This window comes from Oncorhynchus mykiss, chromosome 17 (assembly GCF_013265735.2).
Source record: "Oncorhynchus mykiss isolate Arlee chromosome 17, USDA_OmykA_1.1, whole genome shotgun sequence".
In the NCBI taxonomy this organism is placed as follows: domain Eukaryota; kingdom Metazoa; phylum Chordata; class Actinopteri; order Salmoniformes; family Salmonidae; genus Oncorhynchus; species Oncorhynchus mykiss.
Genome location: NC_048581.1, coordinates 71,458,302 through 71,473,661, shown reverse-complemented (window position 1 = coordinate 71,473,661; position 15,360 = coordinate 71,458,302). Strand labels below are relative to the sequence as shown.

At 45.3% G+C, this 15,360-nt stretch overlaps 1 protein-coding gene across 2 annotated transcripts in view; it reads right to left on the bottom strand.

The window, feature by feature from the left end:
* Positions 1-15,360, bottom strand: part of slc25a26 (solute carrier family 25 member 26) — a 68,707-nt gene that overhangs the window by 44,705 nt on the left and 8,642 nt on the right. Inside the window, exons 4-5 of one of the 2 annotated variants that reach the window (XM_036950570.1) lie at positions 6,909-7,013; positions 6,730-6,777 (exon numbers count right to left, since the gene is read on the bottom strand). The exons of the other annotated variant lie outside the window; for it this stretch is intronic. Of the exons in view, the coding sequence (XP_036806465.1) occupies positions 6,730-6,777; positions 6,909-7,013 (153 nt within the window). The remainder of the gene's footprint in view (positions 1-6,729; positions 6,778-6,908; positions 7,014-15,360) is intronic. 2 annotated transcript variants of the gene reach the window in all.

Here is a 15,360-nt window from a genome sequence, read left to right as displayed (position 1 = left end):
CAGAATATGAGTCAGTCAGTGAGGGACACTTTGGAATTCCATTCAATGTTTTATTCAATGATGCCTTTTAATGATGTCTCTGATCTCATTCTATTGGCCTACTTAGTGCTATAGGATAGGGGTTCTAGGGGGTAGGGGTTCTAGGGGAAACGAGGAGGCTGTAGTGTGAAGGTTGGTTCCTCCCTGCCTGGTAGGAACAGCATGCAACAGCTGTGTCTCCTCTCCCTCAGCCTGTCTGCACAGCCAATACCAGCTCCAACTATGTGCTGACACCAGATACCTCACCCCCACACACACCGTTTTATATTCTCCCTCCCTCTCTCTCTGTCCCCCACACATACACAACACAGACCTCTACACACACGGACAGGTCAGGCCAAACACACAAAGGTCAATGGGGCCCATTATATCCGCCAGGCCTCCCTGCTACTCATTGATCCCATTATGTAAACAGAGCAATGCACAAGCAGATGTGAATCAATAGGATTCCATCTTCTAAACAACACCCAGTTACATTTACCCACACTGACATGTGTACCAGTCTCATCTCCCTTTTTTGGGGGGGGTTGTTGTTTGAGGAGTATTTTGGACTGTAGATATTGATGTTAGTGAGGGGAACCCTGGACTAGATATACAGTCCAACCCAGTATTATTAAACAACAGACTGTGCCTATGTGTCCACGTTAGAGAGAGGGAGGGAGGAAGCCTCCATATTGTCTTTCCCTTTCTCCATCTGTGCCAGCGAGTCAGATGAGGGTGGTAAAGTGAGAATGTCAGAGAAGCCGGTGTTTGGAGGATATATAGGCACGAGTGTTGTTATACCCAAGAAAAAAGTTGTGCCAATATATCCTCCAAACATCGGCTTCGAGGGTATTATCGCTTTTATTCAAAGGGTTACCAACATATTCAAATAATGATTTTGATGAATGTATTCCTACTATTTAATTCTTCCACGAGATATAGTCCAGGCACAAATCTAGGGTTGCTACTTGCTACACAAGCCAGCAGGTCATTCATTCTATCTGTTAGGTTGCCAGAGACGCGACCCAGTCATTAAGTCTTTTTGTTCTATATCTTTGTTCTAGATCCAGGCGTACGTTCTAAATGTTCCGTTGCCATACTGGCTGGAAACGTTCTTATCCCTAGCTTGCTAGTTAGCCAGTAACGGCTAACTTAGAGTCAAACAGTGCAGTCAGAATAACAGCAAAGTGGCTGCATTTGCGTTTGCTTAAGCTGTTTTCTAGTGACATTTATTTGGATACATCTAGAACAATGAGCTAATGATGCGAGATTTCGCCTGGCATAGAACATTGGCTCTCTCGCCAGGACACTGTTCTGAGGAGCTAGCCAACAACACAGCTAACACAATCACTTCAAACTGAAACTGGAAAGACTGCAAACTAGGTGAATTTAGATTCCTTTGACCTGTTTTCTATAGAAATGTCTTAGTATACACTACCGTTCAAAAGTTTGGGGTCACTTAGAAATGTCCTTGTTTTTGAACAAAAAGCACATTTTTTGTCCATTAATATACAGTGGGGCAAAAAAGTATTTAGGTCAGCCACCAATTGTGCTACTTCTCCCACTTAAAAAGATGAGAGAGGCCTGTAATTTTCATCACAGGTACACTTCAACTATGACAGACAAAATGAGAAAAAAAATTAAAGAAAATCACATTGTAGGATTTTTAATGAATGTATTTGCTAATTATGGTGGAAAATATGTACTTGGACAATAACAAAAGTTTATCTCAATACTTTATTATATACCCTTTGTTGGCAATGACAGAGGTCAAACGTTTTCTGTAAGTCTTCACAAACACTGTTGCTGATATTTTGGCCCATTCCTCCATGCAGATCTCCTCTAGAGCAGTGTTGTTTTGGGGCTGTTGCTGGGCAACACAGACTTTCAACTCCCTCCAAAGATTTTCTATGGGGTTGAGATCTGGAGACTGGCTAGGCCACTCCAGGACCTTGAAATGCTTCGTACAAAGCCACTCCTTCGTTGCCCGGGCGGTGTGTTTGGGATCATTGTCATGCTGAAAGATCCAGCCACGTTTCATCTTCAATGCCCTTGCTGATGGAAGGAGGTTTTCACTCAAAATCTCACGATACATGGCCCCATTCATTCTTTCCTTTACACGTCCTGGTCCCTTTGCAGAAAAACAGCCCCAAAGCATGATGTTTCCACCCCCATGCTTCACAGTGGGTATGGTGTTCTTTGGATGCAACTCAGCATTCTTTGTCCTCCAAACACGACGAGTTGAGTTTTTACCAAAAAGTTATATTTTGGTTTCATCTGACCACATGACATTCTCCCAATCCTGTTCTGGATCATCCCAATGCTCTCTAGCAAACTTCAGACGGGCCTGGACATGTACTGGCTTAAGCAGGGGGACACGTCTGGCACTGCAGGATTTGAGTCCCCGGCGGCGTAGTGTGTTACTGATGGTAGGCTTTGTTACTTTGGTCCCAGCTCTCTGCAGGTCATTCACTAGGTCCCCCCGGGTGGTTCTGGGATTTTTTTCTCACCGTTCTTGTGATAATTTTGACCCCACGGGGTGAGATCTTGCGTGGAGCCCCAGCTCGAGGGAGATTATCAGTGGTCTTGTATGTCTTCCATTTCCTAATAATTGCTCCCACAGTTGATTTCTTCAAACCAAGCTGCTTACCTATTGCAGATTCAGTCTTCCCAGCCTGGTGCAGGTCTACAATTTTGTTTCTGGTGTCCTTTGACAGCTCTTTGGTCTTGGCCATAGTGGAGTTTGGAGTGTGACTGTTTGAGGTTGTGGAGATGTCTTTTATACTGATAACAAGTTCAAACAGGTGCCATTAATACAGGTAACGAGTGGAGGACAGAGGAGCCTCTTAAAGAAGAAGTTACAGGTCTGTGAGAGCCAGAAATCTTGCTTGTTTGTAGGTGACCAAATACTTATTTTCCACCATAATTTGCAAATAAATTCATTAAAAATCCTACAATGTGATTTTCTGGATTAGTTTTCCTCATTTTGTCTGTCATAGTTGCAGTGTACCTATGATGAAAATTACAGGCCTCTCTCATATTTTTAAGTGGGAGAACTTGCACAATTGGTGGCTGACTAAATACTTTTTTGCCCCACTGTAACATCAAATTGATCAGAAATACAAAAAATAATTTGTGGGTTTGATTACAGGCTTAAAATGTCCAGAAACAAATAACTTTCTTCTGAAACTCATCAGTCTATTATTGTTCGGAGAAACGAAGGCTATTCCATGCAAGAAATTGTCAAGAAACTGAAGATCTCGTACAACGCTGTGTAATACTCCCTTCACAGAACAGCGCAAACTGGCCCTAACCATTGCACACATATACAATGCCTGTCTCAATTGTCTCAAGGCTTAACAATTGTTTAACCTGTCTCCTCCCCTTCACCTACACTGCTTGAAGTGGATTTAACAAGTGAGATCAATAAGGGATCATAGCTTTCACCTGATTCACCTGGTCAGTCTGTCATGGAAAAAGCAGATGTTCATAATGTCATATATACTCAGTGTATAACACCATTATTGCATCAGAACACACACATTTTCCACTGTGACTGAGGCAGAGAAGGAAGGTAAATGATAGAACAATTAAAACAACTGGGGTTAGACCTGAGCCACAGGGGCCAAAGGCCCTCATGTCCACAGTGTTTGAGGGAGAAAAGGAGAGAGAAGGCTTGAGTGAGAGGGAGAGGAGAACAGAGGAGTTCATTTATATAGTCAAAGTTGCCCTACCTGTGCAGTTAAAGTGTATTTACTTTGGTGACAATGTATAGTTACATATGACTGCTTTAAGAGAAAGATATGCCCCAAGGGAGAGCAACTCCTTCTGGAGTCTCAGCCCAGAAGAGCAGGATAGAGGAGTAATGCGTTTGGTAAGACTGGTCGCTCTCCCTGAGCTGGATGCCAGCTCCTGTCTGCTGAGGCAGAGAGAGAGTGAGTAAGCGAGAGAGACAGATAGACAGACAGAGAGAGAGAGACTGCAGGTTGTCTTTCAGTTCAGTGCTCCAGACGGCTGTTCCAGCCCTGTGTTATTGGGAGGAGGACCTGGGACACATAAATCATCACACTTTTGTTCCTGTCAGACAGATGCACGGAAGACAGGTCGCTCACTCTTTCTCGCTCTCTGTCACTGGGAGACAAGAGCCCACAGTTGGGTGAGAGAGAAGGAGACAAAGAGGGGGAAGAGAGAGACACAGAGAGGCAAAGACAGAGAGAGAGAAAGGGAGAGCAATAGGAGTATTGAGCTGTTCTTGAGGGTTAGAGAGGATAATGCAGCTCTATCATTTCACCTTGTCAGAGCAATGACAGTCTGCTTCACTTACACAGCCCTCCTCAATGCAAACTAGAAAATGACTAAATTACTAGCGAATAACATAATTGAAGCTCATTAATGAAAAAGTAATTGAAGCAGTCTAGCTCAACTCCAAGATAAATTCTTGTGTTATGCCAGAGTATAATGGCACTCAAACATGTTCACTACTGTCATGCAGAAAAAAGCCTATCAATTTCATCAGGGTGATTGGTGCTCATAAATGTCATAACGCCAGTTTGGAGAGTAGAGGAAGGCAAGGGCTCTCAGAACATAGTATTAGGGGCGCCAGGTAGCCTAGTGGTTAGAGCGTTGGGCCATTAACTGAAAGGTTGCTAGATCGAATCCCCGAGCTGACAAGATACAAAATCTGTCATTCTGCTCCTGAACAAGGCAGTTAACCCACTGTTCCCCTGAAGGCCGTCATTGTAAATAAGAATTTGTTCTTAACTGACTTGCCTAGTTAAATAAAGGTTAAATATAAATAATACGATTCTGAGTGGAATAATCTTCTTCTGCCCTCTAGTGGTGAACAGGAACAGTACTCTGAACAGGTGGTGAGGCGAGAGAACGTACCGTAAACCCCCCAAACTGGGAACATGCCAAAGTACATTAACAAAAGACCTAAGCAAGGCCTTAATTAAATGTTGAGCATTTACATAATACTAATGGTGGTGATTTACAATGATTGAAATGGACAACAATTGCAACTAACAGCCTAGTGCATAGGAATCCAAACAAATTATTCCCCAGAACCTGTATTTGGATTTAAGTACTTTCTTTTGGCACAGACAAAGCGAAATCACTTTGCTTGCATTTATGCATTTCTCATTTAGGCACAGGGCCCTCAAATTCAACTTTGGACCTCGATGCCAGTTCCACTAAATGTTTTCATTGTTCCAAATCAGGGACTGATTTAGACCTGGGACACCAGGTGTGTGCAATTAATTATCAGGTAGAAAAGAAAAGCAACAGGCTCCGGACGTCGTAGGGTCAGAGTTGAGGACCCCTGGCCTTGGGTATTTCCTACTGTCTGAAACTTAAATCCTACCTCAGCTTTACAAAGAGCAAACATTACATTTAGAAAATGATAGATCTGAAGATATAAATACATTAAGAGATTGATGTGCTACCTAACATTATCATGTCAGCTGTGAATTAGTCCATCCCTCCCTACTGCTCATACCCCTCGACCTGGCCACAGCCACACTCCCTCCGGCCTCCTGCAGTCACCTGAGAGATCTCTGCCATCAGAAATCACTTCTGAAGGATCCTTAATGAATATACATCACGGAGAGGACCTCAATTAGGTAACCGTACTGGGGGAGCACTGCTCGGGATAAACAAAGTTATCTTGACAGGGTCGCCGAGCAGGATGAGATAGCGGATAGCCGGATGAGAAAATGAATTACCATCCTGCCACACGTCAAAGCCAATCACGAGGAGGATCCTGCGCACTCCTCTGCCCCTCTCCCCGCCGTTTCATCTGGCCCTTAGTATGCACACAGGCCGGGTGCCAGCCTCCAAATGTATTCATTTATTCACAGCCCCTTGGAGAAATCACAGAGCCTTGTTGTCCTTTTTTTCCTCACTGTCCAGATGGAATTTGCGTGAATAACATCGGTTTAGTGAGGCAGAAAATAAGTACAGGCTAGCACAGCGGTAGGGGACAGTACCCAAAAAAGAGAGGGGAGAACAACTGTCACCCTCACATACTATTTTTCTTCCCCCCTCTCGTGGTTTCTCTCTCATTCTAATGAAAATTAGAGAGAAGAAAAAAGCCTGTGGGGTGCAGCGTTCCTGAATCCATCCCACATGACCTGCTCTGCAGGTGCAATTAACTAGCAGATAATGAAACAAAGAGTGGGAGCATAGTAGGCGCTCCACTACAAAGGTGAGACATCATCAAGAGGACTGGTTCAATGTTCAATCTCTCCTTTTTTTACTCCTTGTTTTGTTTTGCATTTATAAAATCTCTAATTACTTTAATTAATCAAGATATTCCATTAGAGGGAACCGGTCTCGGTTAAGTAATTGTGCAAAATGAAACAGAGAAAAACCCAATAGTTGAGTGATTCCATCCACTCCTCTCTGCCCAGCGGGATTTAAAAGGCTTTCAGAGGAATAATGGGAGAAAATACAACCGTCTTTCACAGTTATCATGAATTAATCCATTCTGAATAGTCTCAGTCTACAAGTACACTGCCTGGCATGTTACCGTGGTACAGGCTGCGCGCACACACACACACAAACACACAAGCATTTGAGGGACAAAAAACTACCAAGTCCATGAAGCTGCCAATGATGTTTGATAGAGGCTAATGCAATGAGAAAGCTTTGATGTACTTTTGGCAGAGTCAGTGTAGAAGGTAGGTGTGTGTGGGATACCAGGCCTACCTCTCTGAGTACCGTACTATTGTAGCCCCTGTACAAGCCTCTGACACCCTGCACAAGGATAAGATAGGTGTTAGGGAACACACACCACACACAGTCTGGATACACAAACATGCATGAAACATATGGAGAGAATGCAAAAACAAATATTGTAGCATTGATGGGTCATGGTGTCGGCCTACCTCCTCTCTGAGAGTGGCCAGCAGCACCTGGTAGGTGTTGGAGGACAGCGAGGCCTGCGTCCTCTGTTTCACCACCTCAGTAGGCACCCTGATCAGACATGCCACCTATGGGAGGAAAACAGGACATTACACCACCCAGAACAGATCTCTCTCACACTCTCTCTCTCTCTCACTAGCTGCAGACCCGTAGCACTCACGCCCGTAGCCATGAAGTGCTTTGAAAGGCTGGTAATGGCTCACATTAACACCATTATCCAGAAACCCTAGATCCACTCCAATTTGCATACCGCTCAAACAGATCAGATCAGATGATGCAATCTCTATTGCACTCCACACTGCCCTTTCCCACCTGGACAAAAGGAACACTTTTCAACACCATAGTGCCCTCGAAGCTCATCACTAAGCTAAGGATCCTGGGACTAAACACCTTCCTTTTCAACTGGATCCTGGACTTCCTGACAGGCCGCCCCCAGTTGGTAAGTGTAGGTAACAACACATCCGCCATGCTGATCCTCAACACGGGGGCCTCTCAGGGGTGCGTGCTCAGTCCCCTCCTGTACTCTCTGTTCACCCACGACTGCATGGCCAGGCACAACTCCAACACCATCATTAAGTTTGCAGACGACACAACAGTGGTAGGCCTGATCATCGACAATGACGAGACAGCCTATAGGGAGGTCAGAGACCTGGCCAGGTGGTGCCAGAATAACAACCTATCCCTCAACGTAGTCAAGACAAAATGAGATTATTGTGGACTACAGGAAAAGGAGGACCGAGCACACCCCCATTCTCATCGACGGGGCTGTAGTGGAGCAGGTTGAGAGCTTCAACTTCCTTGGTGTCCACATCAACAACAAACTAGAATGGTCCAAACACACCAAGCCAGTCGTGAAGAGGGCACGACAAAACCTATTTCTCCTCAAGAGACAAAAAATATTTGGCATGGGTCCTGAGATCCTCAAAAGGTTCTACAGCTGCACCATCGAGAGCTGGTTGCATCCCTGCCTGGTATGGCAACTGCTCGGCCTCCGATCGCAAGGCACTACAGAGGGTAGTGCGTACGGCCCAGTACATCACTGGGGCTAAGCTACCTGCCATCCAGGACCTCCACACCAGGAGGTGTCAGAGAAAAGCCCTAAAAATTGTCAAAGACCCCAGCCACCCCAGTCATGGACTGTTCTCTCTGCTACCGCATGGCAAGCGGTACCGGAGCGCCAAACCTAGGACCAAAAGGCTTCTCAACAGCTGTTACACCCAAGCCATAATACTCCTGAACAGGTAATCAAATGGCTAGCCAGGCTATTTGCATTGTGTGCCCTCCCAACCGCCAACCCCTCTTTTACACTGCAGCAACTCTCTGTTTATCATCTATGCATAGTCACTTTAACTATACATTCATGTACATATTACCTCAATCAGCCCGACTAACCGGTGCTCCCGCACATTGGCTCTGTACTGGTACCCCCTGTATATAGCCACGTTATTTTCACTGTTTTAAATTTTTATTTCTTTACTTATCTATTGTTTACCTAAAACATATTTTTTACTTAAAAATTGTACTGTTGGTTAGGGCTTGTAAGCATTTCACTGTAAGGTTGTAGTCGGCGCACGTGACAAATAAACTTTGATTTGTATTAAGAACATTAAAACTCAAGTGAAACAGTAAAACAGTTAAGGAAACATGATAAATAGTTGCTATCTATTATTCTGTACTGTATGTCGTCTGTTTCCTTTAGATGAAGAGAAAAATGTAAGCTGCCAGACGCCACAGGTGCCAAGCAGGAAATGACCTAGCAATTATACTGCGAGTAGACTACCTGACCTAGCAATTATACTGCGAGTAGACTACCTGACCTAGCAATTATACTGCGAGTAGACTACCTGACCTAGCAATTATACTGCGAGTAGACTACCTGACCTAGCAATTATACTGCGAGTAGACTACCTGACCTAGCAATTATACTGCGAGTAGACTACCTGACCTAGCAATTATACTGCGAGTAGACTACCTGACCTAGCAATTATACTGCGAGTAGACTACCTGACCTAGCAATTATACTGCGAGTAGACTACCTGACCTAGCAATTATACTGCGAGTAGACTACCTGACCTAGCAATTATACTGCGAGTAGACTACCTGACCTAGCAATTATACTGCGAGTAGACTACCTGACCTAGCAATTATACTGCGAGTAGACTACCTGACCTAGCAATTATACTGCGAGTAGACTACCTGACCTAGCAATTATACTGCGAGTAGACTACCTGACCTAGCAATTATACTGCGAGTAGACTACCTGACCTAGCAATTATACTGCGAGTAGACTACCTGACCTAGCAATTATACTGCGAGTAGACTACCTGACCTAGCAATTATACCGCGAGTAGACTACCTGACCTAGCAATTATACCGCGAGTAGACTACCTGACCTAGCAATTATACCGCGAGTAGACTACCTGACCTAGCAATTATACCGCGAGTAGACTACCTGACCTAGCAATTATACCGCGAGTAGACTACCTGACCTAGCAATTATACCGCGAGTAGACTACCTGACCTAGCAATTATACTGCGAGTAGACTACCTGACCTAGCAATTATACTGCGAGTAGACTACCTGACCTAGCAATTATACTGCGAGTAGACTACCTGACCTAGCAATTATACTGCGAGTAGACTACCTGACCTAGCAATTATACTGCGAGTAGACTACCTGACCTAGCAATTATACTGCGAGTAGACTACCTGACCTAGCAATTATACTGCGAGTAGACTACCTGACCTAGCAATTATACTGCGAGTAGACTACCTGACCTAGCAATTATACTGCGAGTAGACTACCTGACCTAGCAATTATACTGCGAGTAGACTACCTGACCTAGAAATTATACTGCGAGTAGACTACCTGACCTAGCAATTATACTGCGAGTAGACTACCTGACCTAGCAATTATACTGCGAGTAGACTACCTGACCTAGCAATTATACTGCGAGTAGACTACCTGACCTAGCAATTATACTGCGAGTAGACTACCTGACCTAGCAATTATACCGCGAGTAGACTACCTGACCTAGCAATTATACCGCGAGTAGACTACCTGACCTAGCAATTATACTGCGAGTAGACTACCTGACCTAGCAATTATACTGCGAGTAGACTACCTGACCTAGCAATTATACTGCGAGTAGACTACCTGACCTAGCAATTATACTGCGAGTAGACTACCTGACCTAGCAATTATACCGCGAGTAGACTACCTGACCTAGCAATTATACCGCGAGTAGACTACCTGACCTAGCAATTATACTGCGAGTAGACTACCTGACCTAGCAATTATACTGCGAGTAGACTACCTGGTCTTTGTGTTAGTGTAGGCCCAGTGCTTCTGTAAGCCAATTTATGCCCCAGCAATGGCCTGTGTGACTGAAAATCCAACCCTTAATCACATTGACACCTGAGCAGCAGGTAAAAAGGTCACCGTCACCGCCTCATTGCCCATCTGTGTCCTACTCTGCATAACACACATAGCCCTCCGCCCCACCATCCGTCCTACCTCACCCATACAAATTCCTACACAGCCCCCATGTCAACAGAAATATGGAGTGCAAACAATTCGTCAAGATAATTAATATTTATGACTGCTGCCTCCTGCTCCCTTAAAGCCAGACTGCTCCGCTTGATATCCATTCATGTTGCAGCGGAGCGGAAATACCGGGGAGCACCAGTAACGGGAAGCAATCTCCCAGACCGAGGGAGGTGAGGAGCTCCCCGCACCGCACCAGACTCCCTCCGGCACGAGATGGCTATCGTTACTGTTGCAGCGGCAATCTCACTCCGCAAAGGAGAGTATGACACTGAGGTGATAGTGGCACCATGGTGATTACTGGTATGCTGGTTTGGCCATCCTCAGCTCTCAGCCCAGTCAGCCCCCTCTGGTATATGGCAGGGTCTAGCCAGGATTCAGCCCAGCTGCTAGGACATCCCCATATATTCCCCTCTTTCATCCCCACTGTACCCCTCTGCCAGAGCAGGTCATTACATGTAATATATGTATTGACTGCACATGGGGGATGGAGAGTAGAGAGAGGGTGACCACTGGTGATTGAGAGATGGAGAATTCAGTTTGTCTGGGAACAGCCAGCAATTTTACAGTTCAAGTGGAATGAATAGAAAGTGACCAGTAGCTGACAACTTGTCTCAGATGATTTTCAAGGTCACGCAAGTACAGGAGACCAGCATGTGTTGAATGTGGGTCTCATATCACTCCAACAGGTCCTGGAGTACTGACTGTTTCCACTTCCTCCGAGGTTAGAATGACATGGCTTCTGACTTTGAAATGTTCTGTCAAACAAGAAACAAACCCTTGCTCCAGAACCCACATAGCAAAGGTGTCTAATTGTGAGCATAGCCTTTCTCTACAGTATTCAACAGACCGTTTTCTCCCTACAAAGCATGGTGCAAGAGTACCCCCCAGTGGTGAGACAGAGCACGAGCTGCTGTCTGTCTGCTATTCAACCTGACAGGATCCATTTCTAAGATCTAATTTACTCTTCCTTTGGCTAAGTTAACATTTATCATACATTGTATGTCATGTTTCCCACCTAATTCGCCAAAGGATCAGAATGATGCTGCTAAGTGGAAAGAAAAGTGACTATGACAAGTAATTGCTGACAATTGTATTGTGGGCTGGTAGTGGTGGAGGGCGCCCTTTCACATCGGCTCACGGCAGGCTGCGGAATGAGACAGAGATAATACCAAATAAATTAGGGACATTGTTTATTTGGGAGTAATTGAGGACTGCTATGGGGAGTGAGTGTACATCCCCTGAACAGATCATTTCAGGAGGAGGGTTTTATGAGCATGTGTGTGAAAGCACTATCTGAGATCAGACCCATGAGTGATGGGCAGGGTGGAGGCAGATTTAGGTGTACCCCACTGGGTTGTCTGGGACTGAGTTGTTATCTCACGTTTATAGGGAGGGGTGTGGGCGTGACAGACATGTCCCCCCCATATCCCACAGGCTGGCCTGGTAGGCTAAATGTATGATAAATTCATTGCCAGCGTCTTTTACATTCCCTAAGCAATTCATCTTTATTTACAAGCAATTTGGAGTGTGTGGCGTTAATTAGAGGTAGCGTGTGATCTGAGCCTGTGTTTCCTCCGGCTTGCCTCCCTGCCTGGCTGCTGCTGTAAATCCTAATGACGACGGCTTTCAAATTCCACGACGCCACCAAACAACAACTGACGAGCCCACACTCAATCACTAGGGAAACGCTGTGGAAGGAACAGGGGAAATTAACGAAGGCTCACCGCACCAATCAGCATGCAGGCAAATCAATCCAGGGCTTGAGTCGTTTCCTCCCTTCATCCCTCCCACCCTCATTCCCTCCTACCGGCTCATGGCTAGTTAATCCCCTACAATCCTGCTCCTGTGGCCAGTCTGGGCGACAGACAAAGAGAGCCACAGGTAGAAGAACAGAGGATTTAGAGACAATAGGCAAGGCTCCAGACAGCAGATAAGACAACTGATTCATTTGTCATTCAAAGTTTTTGGCAATGCCACTTTTAAAAGAACCCTCTGTCTCACTAACATAAAAAGAACTGGCATTAAAGCAACAGGGTGGAATCCACACATATGGAGCAGCCTCAGGCGTGAGCAGAGAGAGACAGGCTCAATGTGATGTGGGATGAAATAACTCAAACAGATGGAATAACTAAACATTTTTGCAGCACTAGGGAGCTGACAGTAAACACAGACCAACACAGTGACCAATTTGACCAGTGAAAGAAGTAGTTCAGCAGTTCATAGAGGGCAGCTTATATCTTTCCACAATCTCACTTTAGTCAACCACACATTTCAGTCTAACTTTCATAAGACAATCAATGGCTATCCACACACACTATCTGTCTCCACTGAAGTTATTTCAGAATCAGGAAGACAACCAAAAGAATGTTCCGGGGCACCCCTGATCACCTCAGCCGCCCAGCAGTATTTCCCACAGGAAGTCAGCATTGTATCAGAACATCCATTCAGACATCTCCTCCGGGTAGTAATAACTAGACTGCATAAACATCCGCTACGTCTCTTCCCCTGAAATCCTGCTAATCTGGTTTTTTTAACCTATGAGGAGGCTCCTGGGAGCAGTCCTGCAGAAACACCTCAATGACAGACGGCACTGGGCAATTTCTACACATGACGACCAACAGACACAGGTTGGATAGTCATATTAGACATGACTGAGCCAATCTCCCACTGACACCATGCATTTTCATCAAACATCCAATTTGGAGCACAACTCAATTTGAGGCGAGGTGAGGAGGGAGAGATGAGGATGATGCACACCCAATAAATCACATACTGCCATCTCTTCTCTTCAGGGAGCCCATGCATGGATTATTCCAGGCTGTGCCAAGTTAAGTAGCTGCCAGTTGCCACCCCGTCCCGCCCCCCTTGTCATGTCACACACTCTGTTTCCCAGTACATCCTCCAGGAGACAAGGTTTATAAATGCAAGAAAGCTGCTCCCTCCGCTTGACAAATGAGCTTTCAGGGACTGTGTCGGGCAAATGGGAATGAAGATAAATGTGATATAATAGTTGGATAACAACCTGCTAGCCCCTGACAGACACCATCAGTTCCACCATTCTTTATGGGAGGGACAGTCACTAAAACAATGGAGCTGAGGCTTGTCTCCTATTCTCTCTTTCCTTCCTCCTCCTCCTCCTCCTCCTCCTCTCTGTCTTTGGTTGTTTCTTTATTTGTTTCCTTTTCTCTTTCTGTTAGAAAGGTTGCAAAAAGAAGACAATAGAGAGTTGTCGTCTGCAACAAACCTTGGAGAACAAGGTCACCCACGACTCCCCTAGGATGATGAAACACGTGAACTAAAGAAAAATCTTCTGTGGTAAATCGTGATTGTCCCTGACAAAACTTGAATCCTGATTGTGTGCCTCTAGTCCAGAATGTTCCAACCTGCACACAGGTGGCATAACACAACTAAATGGAGTCCCCTGAGTTTTGACTAGGACCAAATCACACCTCATTCTGGCGTTTGTGAGGCCATACCTGCAGCCAGCTGCTGACAGAGAATCATCAAGAGAGGGAGGGATAGAAAGAGAGAGAGAGATAGAGCAAAAGAGCAAAGCAGAGACAGTGAAAGAGAGCGAGAGAATGGAAGAATCTAACTGGCATCTGTGCTCTGTGCCTGCCTGACAACAGACAGAAGTAAAGGAAGGTTAAGGTAATGTGGAGAAGGGGGGGACATAATGGGATTCTGATGTTTTCATTTGGTGGTGACAAGGTGGGCCTGATCTGTTAAGAGAAGTGCAGGAGATGAGCAAAGATGGGGCCTGATGACCTGTCAGAGTGTGTGTCACAACTGCTGCTACCAGACTTGAACCCTTTAAACTGAAACTTGGAGGTGGAGACAGGAACTCTAAGACAGAGGCTGAAACTGAGGGCTTTAACTCAGGGATATACAGTGTATTTCATTATCTCCTTAATGACGACTGCACAGGTCACAAAGATTACCACCTCAGTTCTAACTCAACCTCTATCTAGGGCAGAGACACGGGTACTTTGAAAAAGTTACTTTAAGTACTTTAAGGCAAATTCTATTTTTTGTTGAGAATTTTGTAATTGATACAATGATTATCTAGGGATCTGAGATACGCTACAAGACCAAAAGTATGTGGACACCGAACATCTCATTCCAAAATAACACGCATTAATAAGGAGTTGGTCCCCCCTTTGCTGCTATAACATCCTCTACTTTTCTAGGAAGTCTTTCCACTAGATGTTGGAACATTGCTGCGGGGACTTGTTTCCATTCAGCCACAAGAGCATTAGTGAGGTCGGGCACTGATGTTGGGCAATGAGGCCTGGCTCACAGTCGGCGTTCCAATTCATCCCAAAGGTATTAGATTGGGTTGAGGTCGGGGCTCTGTGCAGACCATTCAAGATCTTCCACATTGACCTCGACAAACCATTTCTGGATGGACCTCACTTTGTGGTGGGGGCATTGTAATGCTGAAACAGGAAAGGGCCTTCCTCAAACTGTTGCCACAAACTTGGAAGCACAGTTATTGTATACTGTAGAGTTAAGATTTAACCTCATGGATTTAAGCGGCCTAGCCCAAACCATTATTCCTCCTCCACCAAACTTTACAGTTGGTACTATGCACTCGAGCAGGTAGTGTTCTCCTGGTCAAACTCAGATTCGTCCGTTGGACTGCCAGACGGTGAAGTGTGATTCATCACTCCAGAGAACGCGTTTCCACTGCTCCAGAGTCCAATGGCGGCGAGCTTAACACCACTCCAGCTGACGCTTGGCATTGCGCATGGTAATCTTAGGCTTGTGTGCAGCTGCTCGGCCACGGAAACCCATTTCATGAAGCTCACGATGAACAGTTATTGTGCTGACATTGCTTCCAGAGGCAGTTTAGAATCCAGTAGT